General features: G+C 53.3%; 9 protein-coding genes across 9 annotated transcripts; 5 read left to right on the top strand and 4 right to left on the bottom strand.

The window, feature by feature from the left end:
* Positions 1-1,066: 1,066 nt before the first annotated feature.
* Positions 1,067-3,773, bottom strand: ACET3X_009222 (uncharacterized protein; the record flags this gene model as incomplete). The annotated part of the gene is made up of 4 exons (XM_069455393.1): positions 1,067-2,679; positions 2,950-3,491; positions 3,541-3,596; positions 3,732-3,773. The coding sequence occupies 4 exons, from the start codon at positions 3,771-3,773 to the stop codon at positions 1,067-1,069; spliced, it is 2,253 nt and encodes a 750-aa protein (XP_069303299.1).
* A 9-nt stretch (positions 3,774-3,782) lies between these two features.
* Positions 3,783-6,202, top strand: ACET3X_009221 (uncharacterized protein). The gene is made up of 5 exons (XM_069455392.1): positions 3,783-3,881; positions 3,945-4,033; positions 4,092-4,987; positions 5,042-5,196; positions 5,288-6,202. The coding sequence occupies exons 1-4, from the start codon at positions 3,850-3,852 to the stop codon at positions 5,123-5,125; spliced, it is 1,101 nt and encodes a 366-aa protein (XP_069303298.1). The 5' UTR covers positions 3,783-3,849; the 3' UTR covers positions 5,126-5,196; positions 5,288-6,202.
* Positions 6,203-6,417: 215 nt separating this feature from the next.
* On the top strand, positions 6,418-10,450 carry ACET3X_009220 (uncharacterized protein). The gene is made up of 3 exons (XM_069455391.1): positions 6,418-6,716; positions 6,774-9,759; positions 9,815-10,450. The coding sequence occupies exons 2-3, from the start codon at positions 9,658-9,660 to the stop codon at positions 10,244-10,246; spliced, it is 534 nt and encodes a 177-aa protein (XP_069303297.1). The 5' UTR covers positions 6,418-6,716; positions 6,774-9,657; the 3' UTR covers positions 10,247-10,450.
* A 920-nt stretch (positions 10,451-11,370) lies between these two features.
* On the top strand, positions 11,371-14,343 carry ACET3X_009219 (uncharacterized protein). The gene is made up of 6 exons (XM_069455389.1): positions 11,371-11,521; positions 11,588-11,804; positions 11,860-11,929; positions 11,980-12,101; positions 12,149-13,893; positions 13,945-14,343. Exons 2-6 carry the CDS (start codon positions 11,682-11,684, stop codon positions 14,072-14,074), a joined length of 2,190 nt encoding a protein of 729 aa, XP_069303296.1. The 5' UTR covers positions 11,371-11,521; positions 11,588-11,681; the 3' UTR covers positions 14,075-14,343.
* Positions 14,344-15,719: 1,376 nt separating this feature from the next.
* Positions 15,720-16,580, top strand: ACET3X_009218 (uncharacterized protein; the record flags this gene model as incomplete). The annotated part of the gene is made up of 3 exons (XM_069455388.1): positions 15,720-15,795; positions 15,845-15,908; positions 15,962-16,580. The coding sequence occupies 3 exons, from the start codon at positions 15,720-15,722 to the stop codon at positions 16,578-16,580; spliced, it is 759 nt and encodes a 252-aa protein (XP_069303295.1).
* Positions 16,581-17,083: 503 nt separating this feature from the next.
* On the bottom strand, positions 17,084-19,459 carry ACET3X_009217 (uncharacterized protein). The gene is made up of 3 exons (XM_069455387.1): positions 18,034-19,459; positions 17,612-17,983; positions 17,084-17,543 (listed from the first exon to the last, which is right to left on the bottom strand). Exon 1 carries the CDS (start codon positions 19,424-19,426, stop codon positions 18,665-18,667), a length of 762 nt encoding a protein of 253 aa, XP_069303294.1. The 5' UTR covers positions 19,427-19,459; the 3' UTR covers positions 17,084-17,543; positions 17,612-17,983; positions 18,034-18,664.
* Positions 19,460-19,653: 194 nt separating this feature from the next.
* Positions 19,654-21,330, bottom strand: ACET3X_009216 (uncharacterized protein; the record flags this gene model as incomplete). The annotated part of the gene is made up of 3 exons (XM_069455386.1): positions 19,654-20,597; positions 20,669-21,230; positions 21,274-21,330. The coding sequence occupies 3 exons, from the start codon at positions 21,328-21,330 to the stop codon at positions 19,654-19,656; spliced, it is 1,563 nt and encodes a 520-aa protein (XP_069303293.1).
* Positions 21,331-23,650: 2,320 nt separating this feature from the next.
* Positions 23,651-24,732, bottom strand: ACET3X_009215 (uncharacterized protein; the record flags this gene model as incomplete). Its single annotated transcript, XM_069455385.1, has 2 exons — positions 23,651-24,408; positions 24,456-24,732. 2 exons carry the CDS (start codon positions 24,730-24,732, stop codon positions 23,651-23,653), a joined length of 1,035 nt encoding a protein of 344 aa, XP_069303292.1.
* Positions 24,733-25,252: 520 nt separating this feature from the next.
* On the top strand, positions 25,253-27,024 carry ACET3X_009214 (uncharacterized protein). The gene is made up of 3 exons (XM_069455384.1): positions 25,253-25,460; positions 25,522-25,761; positions 25,818-27,024. The coding sequence occupies exons 1-3, from the start codon at positions 25,320-25,322 to the stop codon at positions 26,889-26,891; spliced, it is 1,455 nt and encodes a 484-aa protein (XP_069303291.1). The 5' UTR covers positions 25,253-25,319; the 3' UTR covers positions 26,892-27,024.
* Positions 27,025-27,152: the final 128 nt, after the last annotated feature.

The raw sequence follows: 27,152 nt of genomic DNA, 5'->3' as shown, positions 1-27,152 counted from the left end.
AGAGCCCGACGGGAACAGCTGGAATAACGATCAATACCGAGGATCTGGATAGCGTATGTCTGCCTCATACTGGTCAATGGTCTTCTCCTTGCCTCACCGTCAATCTACGCGTTCTTCTCCGCAGACTTGTCGGCACTAACGTCGGTACTATTGATCTTGTCCGCATATTCTTCCTCTGGCTTGCGCTTACAGACAATCATGGAATCATTGTGCCGCTCTTCTTCTTCTTCTTCTTCTTCTTCTTCTTCTTCTTCTTCTTCTTCTTCTTCTTCTTCTTCTTCTTCTTCTTCTTCTTCTTCTTCAATAAAATTCAGACCAGGAAAGGTGTCATTCCCAGCCAAGACTATCTGGCTACCTTGTTTGTGTCGACAATTTTGATGGCGAATTGGTACCATTCAAAACTCTGCCGTTACTGTCCAACTTACAGGGTAAATTACATGGAACCCTGGAAGGCCTCGTCTGCATTTGGGATCACATATTCTGACTTTGATATTAGATGGGACAAAGAAACACTATAATCGCCTAGCCCAAACAGCTGTATCGAACGATGTGAAATTTCAGGACATGCAAAATGATCTCATGGAAGCATGGGAGGTACCTGGGTGCATGAGACCTTTTCTTTTCATCGCCTACTTTTTAGCCTCGATGTCAAGATATCGGACTGACATCACCATCTCATAAGTAAAAAAGCCTGAAATGAAAACGCAGACGAGTTTCCCAATCAATATTACAACTATTCAAAGCACGCAGCTATAAACAACAAGCAAGCAACGCAGCTACGAGACTCAAACGCGCGCCTAGTCCGACCATACCAGGGCCGTGAGGGGTATACAGCAGTCGTGAATCATCCATCTTTTATGCCCCAAAAAAACGCCAACAAGAAAACGCACCTTGTGTCCCATCAGAGGTTCTAAAGTCGAAGAAAACAACGCATAGCTATGCAAATACAAGAGAACGCAATACAGTGATTCGAATTGCCTATGGGCGAGGAATCTGATTCCAGTCAATCGTATTGGATTCGTAGAAAGGATGAGAAGCGCCGAAACAATGCAACAATAACAATTTTCTAAGGGGAGGTAGGGCTCGGCTCCTCCTCATCTGATTCGTACGTGATGATAGGAGCCTGCCATTCGACGGTGAGCTTCTGCTGGTACTCTTCACTGTTGACGAGCTCGTCGAAAGCGGCTTTGCATTCATCGTCAAGTTCAATCATCTCCGCTACAGGCATATCGTCGAATACGTTGGCCATGGTAGCCACAGAAGCAGCCATTTGTGCGGGAGTGGCGGCAAGAATCGACTCATTACCAGCGTCAGAGAGAACGCTTGGTGAAGGATAGGTTGCCTCTCGGAGGCGAGAAGGCTTAGCAGGCGTGTGCTTCATGAGTCTCTGGCGCTGGCGCTCAATCTCATCTCCTGGCTGCTGGCGGGCCGGGGTTGGAGGTGCATCGTCCGTAGAGCCTCCTGGTAGTGGAGCGTGCGCAGGAACGGGGGCTGGTGGTGGTGGTTGGGTCCAGATTGGGGTAGCCTCGGTATCAGAGGTCTCGCTGTCCATTGTTGAATCTTCTTCATCAGAGTCATCCGGGACGCTGAATGAGCCCATGTTAGGGTTATGAGTGTGAGGGCTCTCGGTAGTCTCCTTGGTTGCAACCTTGAGAATCTCGCGATCTTTCTCACGGATCTCTGCGGCGGTGTCGTGTCCTTGCAATTCGCTGAAGATGTTACCACCGGTATTGTGTGACATGGAATTGGAGAACATGGGTGAGGGGTCGATTGAACGACGGGGGTGGAAGTCGTGAATGGAAGCGGACTGGCCATGGCTGTCAAAGAGCGTAGAGGAAGCACGCGCGCTGCTGCTGGCGGCGAACTGCTCGTCAATGGTGGGAACTTCGTCATCGGTAACGGTGACATTGTGGGTCTTCTTGTGCTTTTTGGCCGCGTGCTCTTCTTCCTCGGCCACAATGTCCATGTAGACAGCCCAGACTGGTACTTCTTCTTCATCGTCCAGATCGCCAAGGGGGTCGCCAAAGCCAGTCTCCCAAGGCTTGGCTGAAGGGAAGTTTGACAGGTCCTTGCATAGGACTGGTGTCTCAAGGCGCTTACGCTTTTCGCGGAAGGCGGGATCATTCCTCAATGTGGGGATGATTTGCTTGGCCCAATCTTCTGCCTTTTGTTTGTCCTCACGGTCGATGCCCCTAAGTAGAAGATTCATCAACGGGTTGGTGGGTATGCGCCTCTTTCTTGGTGTCTTGACGCGTTCACCAACAGGTGTGGGCGGGAGTGATAGGGTCTCGGTAATTGTGTTCTGGGGTGGTAGAGATTTCGGGACGGTGGGTGAAGCGACCTCGGGGGTTGAGGGTGGTTTAGGGGTCGAGGAGAAGAGTTTGGATTTTAGGGCGGAGAATGACCTGCTGAAGATGTTGAATGGTGTTGCGACGGGACGATCAGGCGTTGCTGAGACCTCCTGGAAGGTTCTCTTGACAGACTGTTGTGGTGAAGGTTCGATGGCAACGTCATTGTCTTGTAATCTTTCACTGTCGTTGCTTGGTGGCTCAATACGGCTGGTCTCTTTGGCGTTGCTCTCGATCTTGTGTAGGAGCGCCAGCGCTTCCTCATTGCCGTTTACGAACACACCCTGTGCTGGAGATGACTCGCTGATTCCCACTAGTTCACTGTCGAATTCTGCGTAGTTGACGTTAGCCGGAGAACCGTAGCTATGACGTGGGAGGTATGGCAAACTTGTGTGCCAACGCGTGTTTTCCATACGCAGACGGAGATTCTCGCTCTCATGTCCGGCAACCTGCTGATCATTCTGATGCAGCATCTTGGCAAGATCTGTCACGCGCGCGCGGTGGTAAATCTCCCTGTGCTGCCCTGCGTTGTCCTCTTTGAGGATCTCATTGTCGATTGCATGCTCTGGGAGTAGGTTGCTGTAGGAAAAACGGTGCTTACTTTTGGTGAAGAAGAGGCCCACGCCATCTTCGTTGTCGGCCGCAGCCTCGTCTCCGCTGGTCTCAGCGGTTGTAGCCGCCAGCTTGGCAGCAACTGCTTTTCGCTTCCCACCGGTGGCCTTTTGTCGGGCTGTACCGCGAGTCTGCTTGACTGGTCTTGTCTGTTCTAGACTGCGCTGTGGTGACGCCTCTACGCCTGCTGCTTTCAATTCGGCGCGAGCGGCTCTGGTGAGCTTCTTGGCCACGACAGGAGCTCTTGCCGTGGCCGTAGTGGTTGTTGTTGTTGTGCACGACGCGGTTGTTGAGGCAGTGGCAGTGGAGGCGGTATTTGCGCGTGACGTAGCGCGACTCTTTGTGAGGGTCTGTGTCTGCTGCGACTCGACTTTGGCCGCCTTGGGCTTGCGGCCAGGCTTCTTCTTGGGCGCCAACTCTGGAGCAGGCGATGCCGACTGCGAGCTTTGCCTGGATGCGGGCTGCGAGGACTCGTTGGCGGCGGCGGCGGCTGTGCGACGCGTAGTGCGCCGTGTAGCGGTAGACATTGTGCTGCAGATGAGGTCAGCAAGAGCGATGCGCAGCAGCAGCAGGGACGTACAGGGCAGTTGGGATGCAATTGCCAGTCAGCAGGAGATGATGCGATGGCAGATGCGCCTGCTCGAGTGTGTTGGGATGGTTGGGGCGTTGGAGTGTTGGGGTGTGGGTGGTGTGTTGGCAGAGGAAGCTGCAATGGAGTTAAGAAAGTTGTCACTGCACGTCCGGCCATTGGGACTAGCGCGCGTCACCAACCCCCGGCTCGAGGCAGGCGCGACACGGGCCACGCCTTGGCATGACGACCAAGCTGGAGCTCTTTGCCTGCGACAGTGCAGTCGCCAGCAGCCAGCAGCCAGCAGCCAGCATCACCATCATGGAGGGCCTATACTACAACGTCAAATACGGGTACGATAGACGCCCCCGCCCCCGCCGCCTTGTCTCTGTCCACGACTAACGCGTTTGCCGCAGCTACATCGAGGGCATTGTGCGCGGTTACCGCAATGCACTGCTCACCAGCCAGAACTACAGCAACTTGACCCAGTGCGAAACCATCGACGGTACATGCCATCCCATCCCGTCGCCGCTGTCTTGGGAGCCTCTCTAACCACGGCACAGATGTCAAGCTGCAGCTCTCGCCCGCGTACGGCGACTTCCTCAACTCACTGCCCCCGAACCCGTCGACGTCTGCCCTCGCCGCAAAGACGACCGACAAGCTCGTGGCCGAGTTCCGCTATCTCCAGGCCAACGCCACCGGCTCGCTCTCCAAGTTCATGGAATACCTCACGTACGGCTACATGATCGACAACGTCGCCCTGCTGATTACCGGTACGCTGCACGAGAGGGACACGCGCGAGCTGCTCGAGAGGTGTCATCCGCTCGGCTGGTTCGAGACCATGCCAGTGCTGTGCGTGGCGACCAACATCGAGGAACTATACAACTCGGTTCTGATCGAGACACCGCTCGCGCCCTACTTCAAGGGCTCCCTCAGCCACCAGGATCTCGATGAGCTCAACATTGAAATCATCCGCAACACCCTGTACAAGAACTACCTCGAGGACTTCCACCAGTGGATCAACTCTTGCGCCGACATTGCCGGAACACCCACGGCAGACGTCATGTCCGAGGTCTTGGAGTTTGAGGCCGACCGCAGGAGCATCAACATCTCCCTCAACTCGTTCGGCACCGAGCTTTCCAAAGCAGACAGGAAGAAGTTGTACCCGGCCTTTGGCAAGCTGTACCCAGAGGGCACTTTGATGCTGTCGAGAGCAGACGATGTCGAGGGTGTGCGTATTGCTGTTGAGAGCGTCGCCGACTACAAGATGTTCTTCGACCAGACCGGTCTCAGTGGTGGTAGCGGTGGCGGCGTAGGCAACATGGCCGGTGGTGTTGGTGGTGAGACGAGGAGTCTAGAGGACCTCTTCTACCAGAAGGAGATGGAGATCTCCAAGCTCGCATTCACCCACCAATTCACTCACGCCATTGTCTACGCATGGGTAAAGCTGCGCGAGCAGGTATGTTGCCAAATCCCATCGTGAAGAGAGCATCAGGACTAACATGGACTGTAGGAAATTCGCAACATTACATGGATAGCAGAGTGCATCGCCCAGAACCAAAAGGAGCGCATTGGTAACTACATCAGCGTCTTTTGAGTGTACGCGTCATTGTAGTAATAGCATGTTTGGGTCCAAGTATGGAACGTCTTGGGTGGCGTTAGGGTACGGTTCGTATATCCAACTTTGTTAGATTGCACGTCTTCTCACATGTGTCCTTTGTCTCCCTCGTATTGCAGAGAGTGCTGATGATGAGAAAAGTCAAGAGATGAGACACAATCATGACCATGTAGATGACGCGCATCGTGAGGATGGGGAGACTGCAAATCGCGGCAAAGAGTCACCCATGCCTTTGCCGACCAGTGCAGCGTCTTCATAGCAGCTGCAGGACAATCAGAACACTACCCGAATAGGAGCCACCCTCGCTGATAACAATTTCAATACATTCATCAGCCGCGATCCGAGACTGTCCTGAGAAGTCAAGCCATGTCCTGAGCGACGATAGCAAGTATACTTTTGAAACAAATGGCCTTGTCAATGACCCTGGATTCTAGCCACTGCTACTATGCTCAGAACCCCACTATAGACTTCATTTTCGATACCCGTTACCACTAGCAGTCCTGTGCCTCAGCCGGACATGACCTACCCTCGGCACCTCGCGTGCCCATCTCTCTCTCCTGTCCCTTCCGCTGAAACCACCCCGCGACCACTCCGTGTATGCAATGCAACCCGCTTAATCTCGCCATGCATTCCCGGTCCATCTTCGCTCGCTTACATCCCAAGCCCTCCCACCACCTTCTATTCTTCCTCGTCTTCTACGCACACCCACCTTGACCCGGACGCCGCTTGGCCCGAATCTGAGTAGGGGACTTGGCCCGAAAAGATTGCAGAGGGCATTTCGGGTATCCGAGACTAGATAGAAATAGCAAGACAGACGGAGGAAAGCGGATTACGGTGTGGGAGGGGGTCATGACAGAAAGCCGAGCGAACAATCTGAGGATGTGCACTGGATGAATCACACTGATGAGAGTGAGAGGTACACCTACTTCCGCTGTTACGACCCTACCAGCGCTGGCTATTACGAGGGAACGTCGGCAGGAAATGCGCGGTGTGCAGTCCGCGAAAGAAGAACTGAACAAAGAAGGGAAGAAAATGAGCAAGTGGATCGTCTACGGTATTTGTGGATTCTCGTGGAAGTAAACTGAATAGTGTTGCAGTATTCTGGTGTTGGTCGACGTGGCGTGACCATGGTGTCCCGGCTAAATGTCGTACTTGCCTACTTGATAGTTGTAATCATGAGAGTCACTCCACTCAACACCATGGTAACGCCACCTCACAAATGGCTCAAACATCTCCCCACGGGGATACGAGTAATCTCAATAGAAACGTGTTCCATATCTGCAAACTTGACATATAAACCTACCTGTCATCCATCCCGTCTCATCCACGATACCAACAACAAGTCAACATAAGCTCATTCCTCTACACAATACGTACCAATCTTACAAGTACAGCACAGGGACGATGCGGTACTACTTCCACGTTCCACATCCGCACTTACACATGCCACATCCACATATGCACATCAGACATCACCTTGATAGGTGGTTAGCTGATGTTGCCGAAGTATACGGCCGTGCTGCTTGAACGACGAGATCGAGTAACGACACCTAGGTGATGAGCAAGGAAGGTAGGTAAAAAGCACATTTTTCACGCAACTGCAACACCTGCTAATTTCTCGCGATAGAAGCGAGACGAAAGATGTAAGGTTGTGTGTTGTTAATGAAGCGAGGACCGGCGTCTGGAGTTCAGTTCTCGGGATAACCTGGCTAGATTGGATAGTTTGAATGTATATCCATGTTGACGAGATTTGATATTTGCAAACGTACAGACCGGCTCTGGACTCACGCTACCTTGCTTTCTTGTCAGCTCATCTCGCAATTTCAAACAGCGCACAAGACACCGATTCTGACAGAAAACATGAGGATGTTGGGATCGAAAGCATAGCATCTAGACCCAACTCTCCTTGCGCGTTCAAATGCAATTATCCCAAAAAGAAAACAAAAGGTCCGACGAAAGAGCAGCGGCAGAATCCAGACTGCCGAAAGTAGAAGAAAAACAACCATCCACCGAATACTCACCGAGTCGCGAAATGGCGGCGGTGATGGCATGCGCCACAGCTCGCATTGTACTTTTTCGTTCCTAAAGAACAAGGCTTCGATCCGTAGATCCACCGAGCCTCATCATCGGGCAGAAGGCATGCAGTAGGAGAAGAGCCGAAACATGTGTACAGTGGCACAAATCTCCACTCTGCCCCTCTAAAGGGGCCCAAACTCCTTCTCTTTACAGACGGATACGACGTCACACATAGATTTGCGCTACCGGTGGATCTGGCCGGCGACCAGGCAGGCGGGTCAAGAGACAGGGCGGCTATTCTCATCACGATGTCTGTGTATTGGACTGGGGGTGTGAAATCCTGCAGCCCGCTGTAATGCGGTCCTGATCTGACGTCGGCGATCTAGAAGTCCCAAAGTTGCGCCGCGGAGCTGGGTGATCCGGACTGGGGTATCGAGTCAGTTGACATGGGGAAAGCGCGATGGTGAAGATGGAGATTTGTGAGGATTTGCATCATGGGTACAAGTGCTATACGAGGACTAGGTCGCCGGCTTGCTGGATATATACCGGGGTTAAAAGGGTGAAGGCGTCATTGGACGGAAAACAGGACTGGGGGTCGTTTATTGGGAAATGATGCCTGACAGTTCGGCGAGGCTGGGCATATTGGATCTGTGGGTTCGCACAAGATTCCCCAGAAGGCAACTCCAAGATGTTTTGTAGTGTTGGTAGCAGGATGATGCACAGTAATCATTGACGGGGGCATGGCCATGATACGAATGCGAGTTGGGCAGGAGGTGTGATGATGGCATTGGGCGGCCGTTGCAGTGTGCGTGAGCGATGCATGGCAGGTCTGTTCAGGAAAGGCAGATGTTGTCTTACCGTCCTACCGTATCCCGAGAGGGGTGAGACGAGCGTTGGTGTTGGTGTTGAGGTCTCACAAACGTTGCTGTCCGACTGTCTCTGGCACAAGGCTGCATTAGTCCCGAATGCGAGGTACACGGCCAAATGGGTGCCTGGTTCGTGGGAGATCAGAGATTAGATTGCTTGACTGGACCCAGCACCCAAGGGAGAGGGCTCATTCGTTCGGCCGCGATCCGGGAGCGCCAGGTATCTACAGCAACTGGGAGGACCTGCACGCTAGCAAACCTGGGCAGGGGTGCGACTTTGGCTAGCTGAGGTGGTCGCTGACTCCGAGAAGGTGGCTTTTGGTGAGAAGACGGCACATTCCAGCGCATGAGGATTCAACAGAACGCTCATTGTCTATTGCCTCGAAGCAGGTGGCCTAGATAGTTTGGAGAAAGACCGAAGATGTGAGCTGGCAATGATGACGAGCGTATGGCCATGATTCAGGATGCCGCTTGGCCATGATCGCCAGGCAGTGTGCGAGAGCAGATTGGTGGAGAGCCCCGCCGCCAGGCGGCCCAGGAGTTTGTTCCAGCGTCGCATCCCGATCAGGCATCGCACCACGACTCCACATGCATCTTGTCAGGAACAGGCTACAGCATCACAGGACCGTGATGTCGAACATGGGAGCAGATCCATCGTTCGGCGCATGGGGCGCGCTGCGCTAGGCAGTTTGGTGCTTTTTGCTACAGCTGTCAAATACTACCCTCACCGCCCTTGGCGCCTCGAAACATGTAGTTAGCCCAGCGTCCGTGAGGTGGAGGGGTACACGTCTCTCCCCCCAGACGCGTTGTACCGACCATCAGCACAGGGCGGGCGGTGAGATTTGGCCGTGAGCTGCTGTTGTTTCGGAATGTTGAACGTGCGAGAAGGCCCAGATGGATGGCCACTGTGCTTTTGGTTACAGAATCTCTCGCTTGCCCACTCCAGATGCAGACGCTGCGCTATCTACGTCAGGTGAGCTGTCGTTGCCGACCATTATGCTGGCGTTGAGGGCTGCATGCTTGCGTGTCGAGCAGATTAACAGCAGACTGAACAGAAGGTGCGGCTGAGGCGTCTGGTGCATGTTCCCGATCCGTGGCTGATCGGCGTCCACGACCAGATTGCAGTAGGAGGGGTTGAGGCTTCACCTATGCCATGTCTCGGGCTTGTGATAGGTCCATAGTGCAGAGGCGCCACGCTTCTCGAGATTGTGGAGTTTGTGCAGGCCTGAACAGCCAGCCCCTAGGCTCACCACACTAGCATCTGCCATGGAGCCCCTGCGCAGACGGCAACTAAAAGCAACAAACGCTGATCTGGTCAGAGCGTGAGGTGACGGAAACGGTAGAGCCGCAGCCATGTACCACGTTTTTGGGCGCGATCCCTGCGGTCAATCGGCGAGCGCGGCGCTATGGCGCATACTGGGGTGTATGCCATCCTGATTCCTTACCCAAGTCGCGCTCGATATATAACACTTGATTGCCCTAGCCTTTGGGTCCAGTCAAACTCAAAGCCCAGCACAGCAACAACTACCCGCCTCATATCAAGACCCTCGACTACCAATACAATCAATCAATCAATCAATCAACCAATCATCAACATATATCGGTGCATCCTACCCACCACCAGCCAACATGTATCAGAACCTTGGACGCACACCCAACTGGGACACCTGCTTCAAGCAAAACCAGCTCACCGAGGAGAACTTGCGAACACACACTGCCACCCACAAGAAGGTATGTCTTGACCTTGTTAGACGTCTCTGCCGGATCACTGCTAACAAGGCAATAGCTCGATAGTGCTTGTGAAATCGATGACCAGCTTTACTACCGATATGACGGTGACTTTGCTGAGTCAGACGATGGAAACGTGGAAAGCCAAAGAGAGACAATGGCCTTGAGGAGAGCAGCATCGTTGGAGGTCTTGAAGGCATACGGCGGGTGCTTCGCCTCTGGCTTCCTCGCACTACAAGAACCACTCCCATCAAGGCCCAAGTCCAAACTGCGGTCATACGAGAGCGCATACAGCGTCGACATGTCAAGAACGGCTTCCAACGCAACATCACTCGAGACGGCCTCAAGCAGCTGGAGCAGCAACATGGACGTGCCCCGACCAGATTCGTCTACGTTGGGCGCACCAGTACCGGAAAGCAAGAGTGGAAAATGGAGCTGGCGAAGCATGAGGAGAAGTCGAAAGCAGGCTGCGAAGAAGCTCGAAGTGTAAAAGGAAAAAAAAGTTAACCATTGGCTGGCCTGTCGGTCCCTACATTTTTCTTGTGTGCATGTTTATTAGCGAAGGCGTTGGGGATCACGGATACCATTGAAGACTGCGGAACCATCTCTTTTGTTGCGATGCCACTGGCAGAGCCACTCAAAACTCAGCGGAAAAGCACGACTTTGTAGTGTTTAATGTGAATATCATACCAAGATAAGACGGCCTCGATGAACTCTTTCTTTTTGTATAAACATGAGCTACATGTACCTTGCAGCTTGTGCAGTACGACGCTACAGTACCCGGAGACCGGAGTGCAGACGGCCAAGCCTGGAGAGCCGGACATGAAACATCAGAGGATAATCGCCTCGCATGCGTTGACATGTCGAAAAGACCATCAGCAGATGCACCCAACGTTGACGGGCATCTAGACTTGACGCCCTGGCGAGCAAGTGTCAGGCGACACGCTCAGCTCACGTCTGAGGCGTGGGTAAGAGGCGTCTTGTTCGGAAGTGAGGATGGTGTTGCGCATGTACTGCGGACTCGCTGCATCCATGCCGTGGGGGGATGTCCTGCAGGCTGACGGACAAGCACCGCCTGACCAAGCAACCGAGCCAGTCAGAGGACGCGCAAGCAGTCGTCTGCAAGGTGCGTCCGGAGTTAGTCAGGAGAAAAACCAAAAAATCTCATCCGCGTGCAGGCAGGCATTGAAGCTCAACACGATGGCCGGGCGACTGCAAAGAACAAAAGACGAGTTGACTGTTGGAGGCAGCAGCAAGACGTCGGGGGGCAAATGACGTAGGGGTGGGGCAGGGCAGGGCAGGGCGAGGCAGCGGCAAAGGTCGGCGCCCGCGTGGAAGTCGCGACGGTGCAGGTGGTGATGGGCAATGAGGCAGGTACGCCCAGGGGTTCCGAGGCGCACGGGATCATCGTGTGGACGTGTTCGCTCGCTCAGCATCGTGCCGCCGCCGGGTGGACGAAAGCATTGATGGCAGTCACGCCGCTTGCTTCTGACACAGTGCGGCTGCTTCACCGCCTGGTCTGCCATTGCCTATCGTGATAGCAGCAGACCCACCACTGACGCCTGCTGCTATGCATTTCTGTAGCCATCGGCGGACCTGCCGGCCTGGAATCCCTCAAAACTACCTACTCCCTCCCGCCCATTGGAATCTGCTCTCTTCTCTCCAGTCCTACTCCGCATCCACCACCCGATACTAGCACTTACAGCATATTGTCGTGTGACCGCTGCTCTTCCCTCCCTATAGTCTGAAGCATCTTCATACAAAGGTAGAGCTCCCGCCCCACCCCCACCCTCCCCAGCCCTCAACCACCGTTCCTAGCTGACCCCCGGAGAAGTACCTACGCCATAGCACCCAGCATCCTCACCACCCACCTCACCCAACCCTGCACCCATTGACTGGTGTCTTCGCACAACCGCCCCCGTAGCATGAGCTCGCAATCTTCCAAGCCCCGCCGAACTTCGACTGTTCTCGACCCGTACGCTGCACCGCACATCTACTATGGCGAAAGTCACTCGCGGAAGCATGCCAGAGCCAGGACCTACTCGGCCGTGAGTACCGCGCGCTCCTTCCTGCTGCCGTGGTGACGGCACTAATTGGGTGCAGAATGTAGACAATTCCACGCGCAATGCCCCAATGGCCGAGGGTGCCATTGCTGGCCGACGCATCAGTCACGGTGTGTGCCGCCCGCAGCACTCCAGACGCGACGCGCGCTGACCAGAGCAGATGAAATCTCCCTGCAGCCTCGCCGCTTCAAGATCAACGTCGAAGAAACGCTCCAGCAGCTGCTCGCCCGCGAAGACTCGGACCAGAACTACCAGATCACAATAGAAGACAAAGGGCCCAAGGTACGACACGATGCATCGCTGGAGAGAACGCGGCTGACAAGACACAGACCTTGTCTCTCGGTACCCTTGGCTCCAATGCCTTCAAGAAGCACGACGTCCGCGGCACCTACATGCTCTCGAACCTGCTCCAGGAGCTCACACTCGCAAAAGACTACGGTCGCAAGACCATTGTGCTTGACGAGTCACGCTTGAACGAGAACCCCGTAAACCGCCTGAGTCGCCTCATTCAATTCTCCTTCTGGGACGGTCTCACCCGCCGCATCGACGGCTCCAACATTGCCAAAGTCGGTGTCGACCCCAAGGACTGGACAGACGACCCACGTCCGCGTATATACATCCCGCAGGGCGCACCTGAGCAGCACGAGTACTACACCCGCATTGCTCGCGAGCATCCCGACATGCGTCTGGATGTCATCTGGCTGGACAAGGACTGCGACAATGACGATTACGTGCGCGATCTGAACAAGGCACCCGGTCTGCTCGCTATTGCCATGGAGGAATGGATAGACCCAGAGACGAAGAAGAAGGACCTGAGGGGTCTGCCATTCGTCGTCCCTGGTGGCCGCTTCAACGAGCTCTACGGATGGGACAGCTACATGGAGTCGCTTGGCCTCCTTGTCAACGACCGTGTCGACCTGGTCAAGTCCATGGTCATCCACTTCTGCTTCTGCATCAAGCACTACAACAAGATCCTCAACGCAAACCGCACTTACTATCTCTGCCGATCTCAGCCTCCCTTCCTTACCGACATGGCTCTGCGATGCTATGAACGCATTAAGCACGAGCCTGGCGCGCTGGATTTCCTACGCGAAGCCATTCTTGCTGCCATCAAGGAATACCACTCGGTTTGGATGAGCGCGCCTCGCCTAGACCCCGTTACCGGGCTCACCAGGTACCGACCTGGCGGACGAGGTGTACCGCCTGAGACGGAAGCCAGCCACTTCCACCACGTTTTGATGCCGTACGCCGAGAAGCATGGTATGACATTTAAGGAGTTCGTCGATGCATACAACAACGGACGGGTCGAGGAGCCTGAGCTTGACGATTATTTCTTACATGACCGCGCTGTGCGCGAATCCGGCCACGACACTTCATACCGTCTGGAGAGGGTCGCCGCAGATCTTGCAGTCGTCGACATCAATGCGCTTCTTTACAAGTACGAAGTCGACATTGGCCGCTGCATCCGCAATCACTTTGGTGACAAGCTCGAGATCCCAGAGGCATTCTGCACTGGTGACATGAAGCCTGGCCACGTTGAGAACTCTGCTACGTGGGAGCGCCGCGCTAGAAAACGCCGCGTTCAGGTGGACAAGTATCTCTGGGACGAAGAGGCTGGCATGTACTTTGACTATAACACCGTCAAGCAGGAACGCACCGGCTACGAGAGTGCCACCACTTTCTGGCCCATGTGGTCTGGTCTTGCTACTCCTCGCCAGGCTAGCATTCTTGTGGAGAAGGCCCTCCCTAAGCTGGAGGCATATGGTGGACTTGTTTCGGGTACAGAGAAATCGCGCGGCGTAGTCGGCCTTGACCGTCCCAACCGTCAGTGGGATTATCCATTTGGCTGGGCGCCGCAGCAGATGCTCGCTTGGGTCGGTATGCAGCGATACGGGTACGACGCAGAGGCACAGCGCCTAGCTTACCGCTGGCTCTTCATGGTCACCAAGGCATTTGTTGACTTCAACGGCGTTGTTGTTGAAAAGTACGATGTCACGAGGAAGATTGATCCTCACAAGGTGGAGGCCGAGTACGGCAACCAAGGCAGTGACTTCAAGGGAGTTCCTCGTGAAGGGTATGCCCCATTATTATCCTTTTGTTCATTCACACGACTAACATTGAACAGCTTCGGATGGGTCAACGCAAGTTACGTTTACGGTCTTACACTCCTCAGCGCACACCAGCGCCGTGCTCTCGGTGCTCTTACCGATTGGGACAGCTACGCAAAGGCCATGGAAGACCTTGGTATGATGTAAACGACTACCAGTTAATTTGTTACGACTGTACGATGTACATTGCATTGGATGTTGGGTCTGTTTCCTAGTTCGAGTTAGAGGCGTAGCGGGAAATGCGCCTGAGCTATGCTTATGGGTTTTGCTTGCAAGTCCTAGGGGGAGTGGTGGACGTATGAGGACAGTAAACTTTGAAGGAAGTGGTATTGCAGGAGCTTTCGGTATGGGGCTGGGGCTGGACTGGGTATGATGGCGTAACCTATACCTACTGATCAAATGAAATGCATCAATAACGTTGATTCCTTATGGATTCTTCGGAGTATCATAAAATTACAATCACAATACTCAGGTGTACTTGGTGACGAATCACCAGCCAATCTCACAAATCATAGTCCGTAATCAATCATCCTTTGCACCCGCCCCACCAAAATCCAACGCGTCGCGTACCTTTCGACGCGGGCATGACTTTTGTCCAACACCACCACTACACAACATCCGCTTGGCTACGCTGCTAGAAATCGCAAAGTCACTAAGATCTTCCATCGAACCCTTAAGATGCCTTCGGTGCCGATCCACCTGCCTTCCGCAACACCCTCCTACGCCGAGAATCCTCTTCCACAGCTCCTCCACACGCCCTCTGGTCTAGCTCTCATAGAGATCCAAGGCACAATACACTTCCCAACACCTACAGAATCCCCCGGGCCCTCTACACAAGTTGGAAAGCTCGTCTTTCCACACTACAACCCCAACACCAACGATGCGAGCGACACAAAATGGATGAAGCGCGTCTACATGTACATTGGCAAAGGCCAGCGCATGACGGGCGAGTGCAAGAAGTTGCCCAAGCCATATGGAGTCATGCGCAAGAGAGTAAAGACAGACGCCGAGGACGTGGTCATGAACGGCCTTGAACAAGAGGATGGTGCGACGGAGGAAGAGCTGGAGATTGTAGAGGTGGTGAGGTACAAGATTGTGTTTTCCGCACGGCCGGAGCCGATTAGCGGAGTTTCTGAGGTGGAATGAGGACTCTGAGAGGAAGAGAAAAGATGCGTTTTTGCCCGAATCCGGAATTGAAGAGGACCACTCCTGGTGTACAATGATTGCGCAACGATCGGCGATACACCTACACATCGACGGGCCTCAAGACATCGATGCAACCCCACAAAACAGCAAAAGCGCTAGTTGCTAGGTTATACCAGCGATACCTTCCGCCCAAATACACGGAGAGAGTAACCAAGTCGACGTTGCAGACTTGTAGACAAGCGTATAACAAGCCTCTGTTAGCGCCACAGGGACTGTGCCCGGGTTACAGGCTCTGTTGCCAATCTCCATGTTCGTTGCTACCACAAGGATAGGGTCGCAGCCTCTCGAGGGTCGGAAAGTTGATTAAGCAATTTGGTGTCGCACAAGCATATTGCCGTTCAGCCTCATTCCTGGGTTCTGGTGCTCGCTTGCAGGCATGTTGCACTCTAGACCACTTTACGCGGGGACCACGGTCCGACTTATATTTGGGTCAAGCACTATATGCGGTCACATGGCGATAGTCTGGAATAAACATAGAAGATGGAAGATATATGGCATTGGTGTTGCATGCTTCAAGCTGCTCGTTTCTTGAGAAGACTCAGCAAACCCATCCTCTGTTCGAAGCCCTGTGCATCGCAGTCTCAACATGCAGTACTCGACTACGGCTCTGTTAGCCTTGTTAGCCTGCACCACTTATGCTGCTGTGGGAAATTGGCAACAATGTACGATCATCTGAAACTCGTGTGTAGACGTTTGCTAATGAGAGGTTAGGCGGTGGTATAAGTTGGTCTGGTGAGACCGCGTGCAGTTCAGGTGCAGGCTGCGTCAAGATCAAGTGAGAGACTGGTCGCACCCTTCTTCCACGATCCATTCCTGACAATCTCCAAGTGACTACTACTCTCAATGCCAACCAGGTGCAGCCCCGGCGCCCACCGCGGAGCCCCAACCCGATCCTGTGCCAGAACCAACACCCACAACATTCACTACAGTCTTCCCAGGTGCACCCACTGTCAGCAGTACCCCAGCAGGAACTGGGCCGGGCAAGACACTCCAGAGCGGGTACTATTGGATTCGCGCAGTCGCCGCGCCCAACTTCCACAAATATTTCCAAACCAAACCCCTCTACTCGCCCGGACCAGCCCTCCTAGGCGACTACACCACAGCTGGCCAGTTTCAAGTCGTTGAAGGCCAACTGGTCCAGCTAGTCTCCGCTCCCGGTGAGCCTGTCAAGCTTCTCTACGCTGTGGTGTCCGAGGAGCGCTCTATAAACGGCATGTCCCTTGCTGTTAGCTTTTCCGAGAGCAAGAACACATATGGCACGTTTGCATGGGGTGGAGACGATCTCCAATGGAGTGTGTCTGGCGTCAATCGCCCGAACAAGAGTGCGTGGTATGTGTGCACTGGACAGAAACTGTATATCAATTTGGGCAACTACTTGTACCAGACGCCGAGTGGGTGTGCTGATCAGACTGTGCACTACTACAATGATAAGACGGCGAATAATTAGGAAAAGAGATGGCCGAGGATAAAGTGTTTCCACTGAGGTCCATATACTATCAATTAAGAAAAGTCGCCAGTCACTCACAGGAGCTCTGTGTCCCTAGTCATACCTCCACGTACCATGCTAATGCCATGTTGACAAATCCTGTTGCTTACGTATCCCGATAGAGCCTGAATCTTGATGAGTTGCAATTCAACCTCCCACTCTTCCACAAGGTATATCCAATGTTGCTTTCCCAACAATTTTTCCTGACCATGAGCGGTCAGGGACGGTCAAACGGTTAGAGAGAGGACTTGGGAAATGCCCTGCAAATCGTGGACAGAGAGTGAAAGGAGGTGACACGGTGTAGCGAAGTATCCAGATGCTGGTGAGGCTGATGATATGTAAATGTTGATTTGAGGAGGAAAATTATCCTTCTACAAGACAGATTCGTGAGTGGTACCTGCAGTGGCACATCAAATCGAGAACAAGAAGGCAATATTCTCAATCATTTATTTGAGATATCAACTCGAAATGTTTTGCATCATGTCCATGTACCCCATCCCCTTTTATGCACCAAATCAATATATATCAAGACGTCTTGATATCCAAACCCTATACAGTCCATGTACCTCATGGAATCTATATACTCGGTATGTTCTCTTCCGAAAATCTATACCAAACGGCAAATGCTGACCCCATCTTGGCGGCCCTAAAGTCTTCCGCAGAGAACAGCGACGACGCTGCCCAGGGTGTCACATACGGGCTGAATCGGCCAATCACACCCGTGGACCTTATCCTTACCGTACTGACCGGGTGCGCAGTGCACGAAAGGACACGTGGGGCCGCGGCCACCTAAATAGCGCTCCACATTCTGGAAAGGCGCGCCGTCCTCGGCAGAGAGATTGTACCACATGCGACCGTCATGGGCGTCCGCAGAATATTCAATCTGGTAGACGCGTCGATCCTCTGGATGGTAAGCGACCTTGACTGTATGTTTGTTAGTCGTTGGTGATGGGAATGACAGGGATGAGTGCAAAAGGTGCGAGAATACGTACTGACGTGACCACACTGATTCATCTGGCATGGAAAAGGCGCCTTGTACCTCTGGCCTGGCTTGACTTCGACCATGTTGGTTTCGCCAGCGTTGTCACATTTCTGGTGGCCAGGTCCGGAGCTGACTGGGGAGATGGAGAGACGAGCCCAGACAGAGAAAGAACAACGATTCCGGACTTCACCGCGAATCTGAGGAACATTTGGATCACCCACCATACCAGGGACAAGAACGGAGGCCATTGATGAGCCTGGTTCGATAGTAGAAGCCAGGAAGTTTTCTGGGGTGAGGACATGGCTCCAGTCCTTGGACATGAGGTTGGGGTTTGGAGAAACCGGTGTGGCGTTCGCGAGTACAATTAGGAACCCGAGCACAGCTGAAGATGATTAGAGTAGAGAAGATAACAGGGGGCTAGGAGATTCTTGCCGGCGAAGGATTTGGAAGAGTACATCTTGTACCTGTCGAATGGATCTGATTGATTCCAGAAGATCTGACAACTGACACAAGTGGGCAAGATCGAACGCTATATAAGGATAACCTTCGGAGGAAGATACTGATGGAGGAAGTCGGAGCTGATATAGAAGAGAAGGAACAAGAGGGAGGTGGCATTCTACCGGCCACATGTTGCGCGCTAATGGCGCTACTCCAGCGCGCTCCTACCGACATTGCGATCAGAGGACATGTGTGAGCGATTTTGCGATAGATATGTACGTGGAGTTGGAGGCGGTCGGCTCCCGGCTGGATATCAAGAGTAGTGAGAAGACTGAAAGCGTTCGCTGCGGTAAGTGAAGAGCGGAAAACAAAAAAAAACAGTGATAATCAGGTTGCCTAGAATTAGAGAGCACGGGGTTGGGTCATAGGGAATTGAGTGCCTGAAATGTTGGGTGATTTTCTAATGTGCTCACCAGTCTCTTCTCAACCCAGGTTCGTGACGTTTAGCGCCATACCGCTCTGTGTGCTTGTGATACGGATGGTTAGCAATAGAGCAGAGTTACATCATGGGGTGAGGCCTCAATGCTGCCTGTGACTTGGATGCTTCAGACCGAGACAGGCCTCCTCACAGCATAGTCTTTGCGGCATGCCATCCAGCAGCCCAATGCCAAAGCCGCGCATCGATTGTCTTGCCCTCCTGATCGTACTTGACCAGGCGATCGTACAGTTCATCAATTGGCACCACTACCCTCTCGATGAACTCGCCGTCGTCAAGCACCTGCTCTGGCTCCTTGTCGCCCTCCTTCAGATTGATCTCCACCATGGCCAACTGCATGTTCGCCGTGCTCAGGCCGGGATCGGCGACGATAGTCGGGCTGATGAAGGCCAGCTTGCCCTTGTAGCCAGTCTCTTCGTGTAGCTCTCGCACGCTGGCCTCGCTGGGTGACTCCTTCTCGTCGACTAGACCGGCAGGAAGCTCGACGCAGACGGCATTGACAGGGGGGCGGTACTGTAGAATGATGATCGTCGAAGGTGGGCGCGAGGGGTGGCGGATGATTGTTGTGATGGCTACGGCGTCGACGCCTGCCTTGCCACGAGTCTTGCGTGCCGCCGCTTCCCAGACGCGATCTTTGCCCGTTTGGTCTTGCCATGAGATCTTCTGGAACTCGATCCACTTGGCCTCGGTGGCAGGAAGCTCTTCGACCTTGATGATCTTTGGTTCTTGCGGCATGTTATAGGCTGCGCGGAGTCGTGTCTGGGTACGGAAGGTGCGCGAGAGGAAGATATGTGGTACAGTCCGATTGGACGATTCGACTGTGCTGCGAGGGCTGGGTTGAGTCGAGGCTAGTATGCGCTTTGCGAGGGAACTAGTCAGGCTTCTGTGCATTGGTGATTGTCAACAAAATGTATTGCGTGTGGACGCTGACGTATGAGACTCGGAGCTACACAGCATCAGCCCCACTTCGCGTCATCACGAGGTCACGTGCACACACACGGGCTATCTGGTCTTCCGAGAACCAAAGGACACACGGTTCAATGTACTAAGGATAGGCTTCCTCTAGCATATATGGCGCTAGGCCTATTACCTGGGAGCATCAACTTTACATAGCAGCATCACCGACGCGGCTCCCTAATATCCGTCAACCTAACCATCAACGGACTCTTCTCCCAAGTATTGTACGCCTTCAGTCCCTCAAACTCATTCCTTGGATGCCACAGCGGCGCGCCATCCGCCAACTCGACATCAAAGTTCCAGAGAAACGCGCCCAGAATCAATCGCAACTCGACATATGTCAGGTTCCTGCCAATGCACCCTCGCGGTCCAGTGGAGAAGGGTTGCGCGGCTTTCTTGACGTCGCCAGCGAACTTTGCTTTCGACTCCGGCGTATCGAGGAAGCGCTCAGGAATGAAAGAGTCGGGCTCTGCAAAGTTGGACGCCGAGTGTGATGCGCCCCAGGAACTGACACAGACGGATGTGTTTTCGGGGACGGCATGGCCATCGATCAGCGAACCGCCTTTGGGCACTGTGCGGAGAAGACCGATAGGTACTGGAGGAAAAATTCGGAGGCCTTCCTCAATGCAGGCATTCATGTACGGTAGGTTGCCGAGGACATCCATATTGATGTCCGCTTCAGTCTTACACGCTCCTCTTAGCTCATCTTTCAGCTTCTTGAATGTGTCCGGGTTCCTCAAGAGGTAGTTCGTCAACCCACAAAGCTCTGTTGCAGTGGTTTCACTACCTGCCACGATGAACAATGCTGCGTTCATAATGACCTCGTCATCGCTGACTTCGTTCTTCTTCTCTCTCTGTCTTAAGATATACCAGATGAAATCGCGGTGATCGCTATCTTTTTGATTTAATCTCTTCACAGTCTTCTCGGTCGAGTTGCGCAAATGGCGGAAACGGCGCTCGCGGACAATCGTGGGGATGCACCACATGAGGAACTTCTGGGCGACAGAACCGGGCCTAGCAAAGCGCCGGGTTGCTTGCTCGATGGCGCCGGACTTTATGGCTTCGTAGATTAGGACAACCCAGTTTGCCGACTCCGAGCCCTCGCCTGCGCGAAGTCTGTTAGTACCAAGCGAGGAATATGTTGTACTAAATAACTACCGTCTGAGTAACACTTACCTTCTCGCAGACACCCAAAAGGCTCTCCAAAACTAAGATCACCAATGATATCGAAAGTGCAAAAGTTAAACCACGATACGAGGTTTGCCGGTTCACCTCTATGCGCCTTCTCCCTCAGCCGGTCCACAAACAAATCTACGTATCCCTTCAGGATTGACTGTTGTTCCAGCAGTGCCTGCTTGCTGAACGCATGAGCAAGTGCTCTCCGCTGCCTAGCATGGTGAATGTCCGGTGCCATTGTCAGGTTAGTGGCACCTGGTATTGCCTCCACCGCACCGACATGAATAGGGTCTTTGTCCATGTTCGCCAGTCCGATTCGGTGTCCGTAGATGTCATCCCATGCTTTTGCTGTGTTGAAAGAGAGCTCATTGGGCATGACACGCACGACGGGTCCGTATTTGTCGTGGTGAATCTTGTACTCAAAGGCAATGCGACCGCGAATCAGAGAAATGATGGAGGGTATAGGCGAAATACGCCATAAGAGCGGTCCAGGATATTTGGCCAGAGGATGAAGTGTGACGTTGTACACGGCCGTCGCAACTACATAGGCGACAAACCAGGCCTGTTAGGTCAGTTTTTTGGACACGAACTCAATGAGAACGTACCGCGATGGGCACCCATATAGCAACCAGACGAAGACGATCTTCGTCTACGAACCCCATGTTGACGTTTGTCTTCTGACCGATCTATCCCCTCAAATTTCAGAGACGGAGAAAGATCCGATAGTAATGGCCAAGCTGAGACGAATGAAGTAAGGCTAGATAAGAAAAATGAACCGAAAGATTGATGAAATACACCAACGCCGACGGGCTCTTGTGGCCATGACATTACCAGTACTGTCATGTGTATTCATCCGGTCTGTCTGCAGCGGCAGCTGTTCGCCAAAGCATTTCCGACGCCTTATATGCAAAGGAGCAAGGGAGACTTGCCAAAAGCGTCAGACAATGAGAGCCGATCGTCAAATGAGGTTCTCGAAACAAGATGGTGATGTTTCACAACATGTATCATCGCGTCAAGGCGTAATTGCCTGCAAGTTGACCTTGAGATAAGCAATCAATTCGTCTTGGAGAAGGGCAAACTTCCAAGGTTGGGGTTTGGATATGCTTTAGCGTGATGTAGCGTGAACGCCCCGCGTGCCCGCATCTTGACCCCGCACAGGACTCCAAAGATGCATCTGGCGAATGAGCATATGTTCATGACACGCGACTCATGAAACGCACCAGAATGATGGGGCTCGAGTCGTACAGGTCGAGCAATACTCAAGACGGCTTGGATGACGTTGATGAAGACTGGAATGGAAGGACTCGCCTGTAGCGTGCTTGTAGCAACGCCCGATTGCTCTTCTGCCGTGATCGGTCTGACAATCTGGATTGCCAACCAATATACAGCTCGTGTGTAAGACATGCATGATGCAGATGCGTCGAACCTCTGTCCTGCGTATTGTCAGATAGCAGTGTACGCCTTGAAAATCCATCAGACCAAATGATTTCTAACACCTGGACAACGATGTATGTTGGAGATCTTTATTGGTCACTTCTGGTACTGTACCATAACAGGCGGTGTTATTAGTCTTTGAGCACTGATATTCTTAATAGCCTCCAGCCAGATCTCACCCATATGAAGATACCCAGAGTATGACGGATGCAGCCCATCAACCAACTCGTTAGGCCAGATGATACTGTGGTCGACGACCGCGACTTTGAAGCCCTGCTCAATCTTCTTATCCACTACCGCAGGCACCGCATCATTGAAGGCCTCGATATTTGCCCTGGTCTGCGCATTCTCTGCCTGTATGATCTTTGCAACGAGCACAACAGCATCTGGGCATACATCTAGCAGTTCGTCCAGTAGCCTTGTCAATCGCTTCGGCGCATCAGACCACCTTTCTTCCGTGCTCTCGGGGCGAGCCAGATCATTCGTGCCGACGTGTAGCAGCACTACATTTGGCCGTTTCTGTAGCCCAGCTCTCATCACTCCTTGTAGCTGGCTGATTGTCAACCCCGGATGCCCCTCGTTGTCATTATTGTCCATGAACCCAGAGTGCTGCGTGCCAACAAAGTCAACCGAGTGGTAGCGCGCACGTACGAGCTCACGTAGCAGTCGCGCGCGATATCCGTCCGTTCCGCTTTCTTGATTCGGTTGCCATCCCCATGTTGTCGCGTCGCCGAGCGGTAGTATGCGTAGTGGGAGGTTGAGGTTCGCGCCGCGTTGTCTATGGGGAAGGCTGAAGATGACTGAGATAACTGCAAGGATGTTAGCGCTATGCAAGGTACGATTGTCTTGACGCACGCGTGGACTGCGATGTTCACTACACTCATCGAGCAGCGTCTTGGGTTCCCAATGCTCTAATGGAGGTTTGAGCTAATTATGTGCATACCTAGTGTTAGCATCGCGACGTACCTAAACAAATCACCCCCACCAGGCCTAAGCCCTTCAGGACAGCCTTGTATCGCGGGCCTCCAACGGATGGAAACATCGTAGAACACTGAGAAAAACCATTTGTCGTAGAGACTTGGATCGCTTCGCAAGCGTTCCAGTCGTGCAGCTGTCAGTAGTTTTGCTATGAATTGGTGGTGAACGTCATAGCTCTAGTAGCACAGGGGCATTGCGCTATTCATAGACGGTGCTACTTTGACAAGGAGACGAGCATAACAAGCCGGAACTGGGTGCATCTTCGGTTTCCGCTGCGCCAGTGGAGATGGCACCGGGCCCGGCAATCACGAGTTTCAAGGAGCCTTACGTCGGACCTTTTTATGCACGAACCCCTTGACATGGATAGCAGAGCCTTGCCTCGACAACATCAGGGTATAACTTTTGCTTTCCTCATGCGATCGAAGGCAGCCGTCCATGTTTCCTTGGTTCCTATTTCCTCCGAATACCCAACCTTGTGCGAAGCCTCCATGCTCATCTGGCGGTCGAAGTCGAACATTGTCATGATGAAGTACTGGTGCATGTTAGCTACTACGCCTGAGAAGGACACCCTCAGCAGCCCGCTTCACTTGCCTGGAATCCCGGATGCGTGATATCACTATCCACGCTGCCCTTTTTAAGGTTGTGCTTCTTCTCTAGCTCGTCCCACTCCTTCTTGTGCGCGTCAATGTACGCTCCGGGCTGTGGCGACCCCTCTTCAGGCCCAGTACCCGTTAGACTGAAGTAATCACAGATTATCGGCCACTTGCCGCTCCAGCTATCTTCTTGACCACCCACATTGAAGCTCTGTGATGCAGTTTTCTCTGGGTTCAAAGACGCATGGATTGAGAAGTGCGCGACCATGTCTTGCGGAGACTCATTGTACTTGCTCACCCACGACTTTTCAGTACCGGGGAACGGGCACTTTGCGCCTTGGCCCTCGATGGATCGATAAAGTGAAAGATACAAGGCAAGCGTTTGCGCGAGGCAGTAGGCATTGTTGTTTGGTACGAATCCGATGATGTTGTCCGGTCGGACCTCACACCAAGTCCAGGTTTTTCCTTTGGAGATGCGCTTCAAGCAATCAATCTGGTTGTAGTAGAAAAGCTGGGAGAGGTATGGCTCGGGAATCGGTGGCAATGTCTCCTTGAGTGGTAGCTCATTCGCAAATGGGAACTTGTCCAACATCTGGCAGCCGTAGATTTTGGTGCCCGTAGGAAGAAGCACGAAGGTCAATTTGGATGAAAGATGATCGATGGCAGTCACAGCGCGCTCGAGCATGGCTTCATTGGTCTTGCACTCGGAGTCAGGGTCGTCAATCTGCTTGTATGCTTGGTCATGTTAGACGCGGCAGCTTTCCACGGAGCCTTTTACTTACAGTAGAAGTAGACTTGCGTGACAGTATCAACGTCTTTGACCTTTTCTTTTATTTGTTTCTCCAGCTCGCTCTGCGTTCCTTTGACTAGATCAACACCAGATACGATTTGCAGTCTGGGGTCATCAGGCCAGAGAGCCATCTCACGTGTTAGTGGCCGATTGACCATAGCTGTGACTCGGCTGAAAGCATCTTTGGAAGGGTATCCGTTGAGGATGGCATTGACAACAGCCCAGCCTGAGATGCCGGAAGCACCGTAAATAAGAGCGTGGTTGCTCATGGTTCGGACACTAGACACGGGTCAAGATGGGATGTTCGAAAAGTATGCACCGTGAGGAGCTCGTGGGGACAGGAACGCGACGCGTATCAGCCGGACCATAGTTTATGTACTTGCTTCCACCTTTGAATGTTCTACGATTATCCGAGTTAGCTACACTGCAGTATACAAGACCCTTTTGCTCGCAGCAGTCTGGTGCCGTCCATGCTGATGCGGAGAACAATATCCAAGATGTGTATGACGGCCTGTTCCCCGCAGCGTCAATCGCCATGACTCGCGCAGTGACATTCTTTCGGTCGCTGTCCCGAATGCCTTGCAGTTCTCTGGGAGAAGCCGACTACCGTGTTTGCACTGCATGCGCAGGTGTGGTGTGAAGTGAGTGCAGATGCATGGGGTTTGCGAGTGAGTGACGCCCTGGGGAGCTGATGTTCCTGGCGCCCATAGACGCACCCCTCGGACGCTCCGACGTCGGCCTATCTTATCATGCACGCTAAAATTTTGGGAAGTTGCGTCACGGCGAACAGTCACCTCGAGCGCATCGGGTGAGGCCTTGGACTTGTTGCGTCGCCTTTTGATTTTTGTACATTGCAATGGCTTCACGAATGGCTTCCACGCGCGTGTGCGCTGCATTGCGCACACGGAGCGTCAACTATACCCCGGCGCGGTTTGCTTCGGCAGCCTCTGCCGTTAGGGGGTCCAGTCTGCCGCAGGATGTGAAGGATGCCATAGCCGTGAGTACCAACCAATTCGCATCGCACTCTCTCGAGGGCTTCCCATAATGACTTGGTATAGCGCGATTCTACACTGGCCACGCCCGACCCGCCTCCATCCTCCAAGACAGCCGGCCTGGTCAACCAGCAGCTGCCGTACATGGTCCCAACCTATGTACGGCCACCACCCATGTTCGAGAAGGGCGAGGGATGCTACATGTGGGACATTGAGAACAGGCGGTACCTCGACTTCACAGCTGGCATCGCCGTCAATGCCCTCGGCCATTGCGACGCCGGTGTAGCCCAAGTCATTGGAGAACAGGTACGTCGCTCACCACTACTACCAGGGACGCAGCCAGACTGACGACGGTACTACAGGCCAGGCAACTCATGCACACCTCGAACCTCTACCACAACCCTCACACTGGCCTGCTGTCCAAGCAGCTTATCCAGCTCACGCACGCGACTGGAGGCTTCGCTAGCGCCACTCGCACCTTCATCTGCAACAGCGGTTCCGAGGCCAACGAGGCTGCCATAAAGTTTGCGCGCAAGGTCGGCAAGTCCATGTCGCCCGACAAGGACAAGCACGAGTTCGTGTCCTTCCACAACTCCTTCCATGGCCGGACCATGGGAAGTCTGAGCGCGACGCCAAACCCAAAGTACCAGACGCCATTCTCCCCAATGGTGCCCGGCTTCAAGTACGGCACATTCAACGACGTCAATGCAGTCAACGAGCTAGTCACGGACGCAACATGTGGTGTTATTGTAGAGCCGATCCAGGGAGAGGGTGGTGTAAATGTCGCGACGCCAGAGTTCCTTCTCGCGCTGCGAAAGAGGTGCACAGAAGTCGGCGCAGTCCTCATCTTCGACGAGATCCAGTGCGGTCTGGGCCGAACAGGTACCTTCTGGGCACACGCAGGCTATCCCAAGGAATGCCATCCCGACATTGTCACCACTGCCAAGGCACTTGGCAATGGTTTCCCTATCGGCGCCACTATTGTCAATGATTTTGTCTGTGAACACATCAAGACTGGTGACCATGGCACCACCTTCGGCGGCAACCCTCTCGGATCGCGTGTCGCTTCGTACATCCTCTCTCGCCTGTCATCGCCAGAGATCCTCGACTCGATACCAGCCAAAGAGCAGGCTTTCCGCAAGCACTTTGATACTCTGCGACAGCGCTTCTCGAGCCAGATCAAGGAAGTAAGAGGCAAGGGACTCATTCTAGGCCTCCAACTCGATGTAGATCCCACGCCCATTGTCACTGCGGCCCGTGAAAGAGGTCTGCTCATCATCACTTGTGGTACAAACACCTTGAGGTTCGTCCCACCACTTGTCATCACCGAAGCAGAAATCGAAGAGGGCATGCAAATCCTGGGACAGGCCATGGAGAGTGTATGGACCAACCACGACGACGTCAAGGGCACCGATGGTCAGCAGGAGATGCGATAATGCACGTCCTGGTTAGCATGGCGTTCATCGGCGTTCTCGACAAGCAGCATTGTACATATTTCACTAAAAATGGCATTGGGCACATCATGTCAAAAGTATAGCTAGAGAAGGGTATTATAGAAGTTTGCTCCAACATACTGTATTGCATCCCAAAACAGTCGGAACTGAAGCCGAAGCCAAAACTGATGGATAAAGGGGTAAAGGGGTAAAGAAGAAACACTCCATTGTCAACCCGAGCGAACGAGCCTGCAAGTATGCGCA

This window comes from Alternaria dauci, chromosome 9 (assembly GCF_042100115.1).
Source record: "Alternaria dauci strain A2016 chromosome 9, whole genome shotgun sequence".
NCBI lineage: Eukaryota > Fungi > Ascomycota > Dothideomycetes > Pleosporales > Pleosporaceae > Alternaria > Alternaria dauci.
Note: the sequence above shows the minus strand (reverse complement) of the source record. Positions and strands in the feature narration are given on the sequence as shown.

Coding starts and splice junctions, on each gene's coding strand:
- ACET3X_009217 (XM_069455387.1), bottom strand. CDS start 19,426: ATGCACAGAAGCCTGACTAGTTCCCTCGCAAAGCGCATACTAGCCTCG.
- ACET3X_009219 (XM_069455389.1), top strand. CDS start 11,682: ATGAGCTCGCAATCTTCCAAGCCCCGCCGAACTTCGACTGTTCTCGAC. Junction 11,805..11,859: donor GAGCCAGGACCTACTCGGCC/GTGAGTACCGCG, acceptor AATTGGGTGCAG/AATGTAGACAATTCCACGCG. Junction 13,894..13,944: donor AAGGGAGTTCCTCGTGAAGG/GTATGCCCCATT, acceptor AACATTGAACAG/CTTCGGATGGGTCAACGCAA.
- ACET3X_009221 (XM_069455392.1), top strand. CDS start 3,850: ATGGAGGGCCTATACTACAACGTCAAATACGG. Junction 3,882..3,944: donor TACTACAACGTCAAATACGG/GTACGATAGACG, acceptor CGTTTGCCGCAG/CTACATCGAGGGCATTGTGC. Junction 4,034..4,091: donor CCAGTGCGAAACCATCGACG/GTACATGCCATC, acceptor ACCACGGCACAG/ATGTCAAGCTGCAGCTCTCG.
- ACET3X_009214 (XM_069455384.1), top strand. CDS start 25,320: ATGGCTTCACGAATGGCTTCCACGCGCGTGTGCGCTGCATTGCGCACA. Junction 25,461..25,521: donor ATGTGAAGGATGCCATAGCC/GTGAGTACCAAC, acceptor GACTTGGTATAG/CGCGATTCTACACTGGCCAC. Junction 25,762..25,817: donor CCCAAGTCATTGGAGAACAG/GTACGTCGCTCA, acceptor ACGGTACTACAG/GCCAGGCAACTCATGCACAC.
- ACET3X_009220 (XM_069455391.1), top strand. CDS start 9,658: ATGTATCAGAACCTTGGACGCACACCCAACTGGGACACCTGCTTCAAG. Junction 9,760..9,814: donor ACACTGCCACCCACAAGAAG/GTATGTCTTGAC, acceptor ACAAGGCAATAG/CTCGATAGTGCTTGTGAAAT.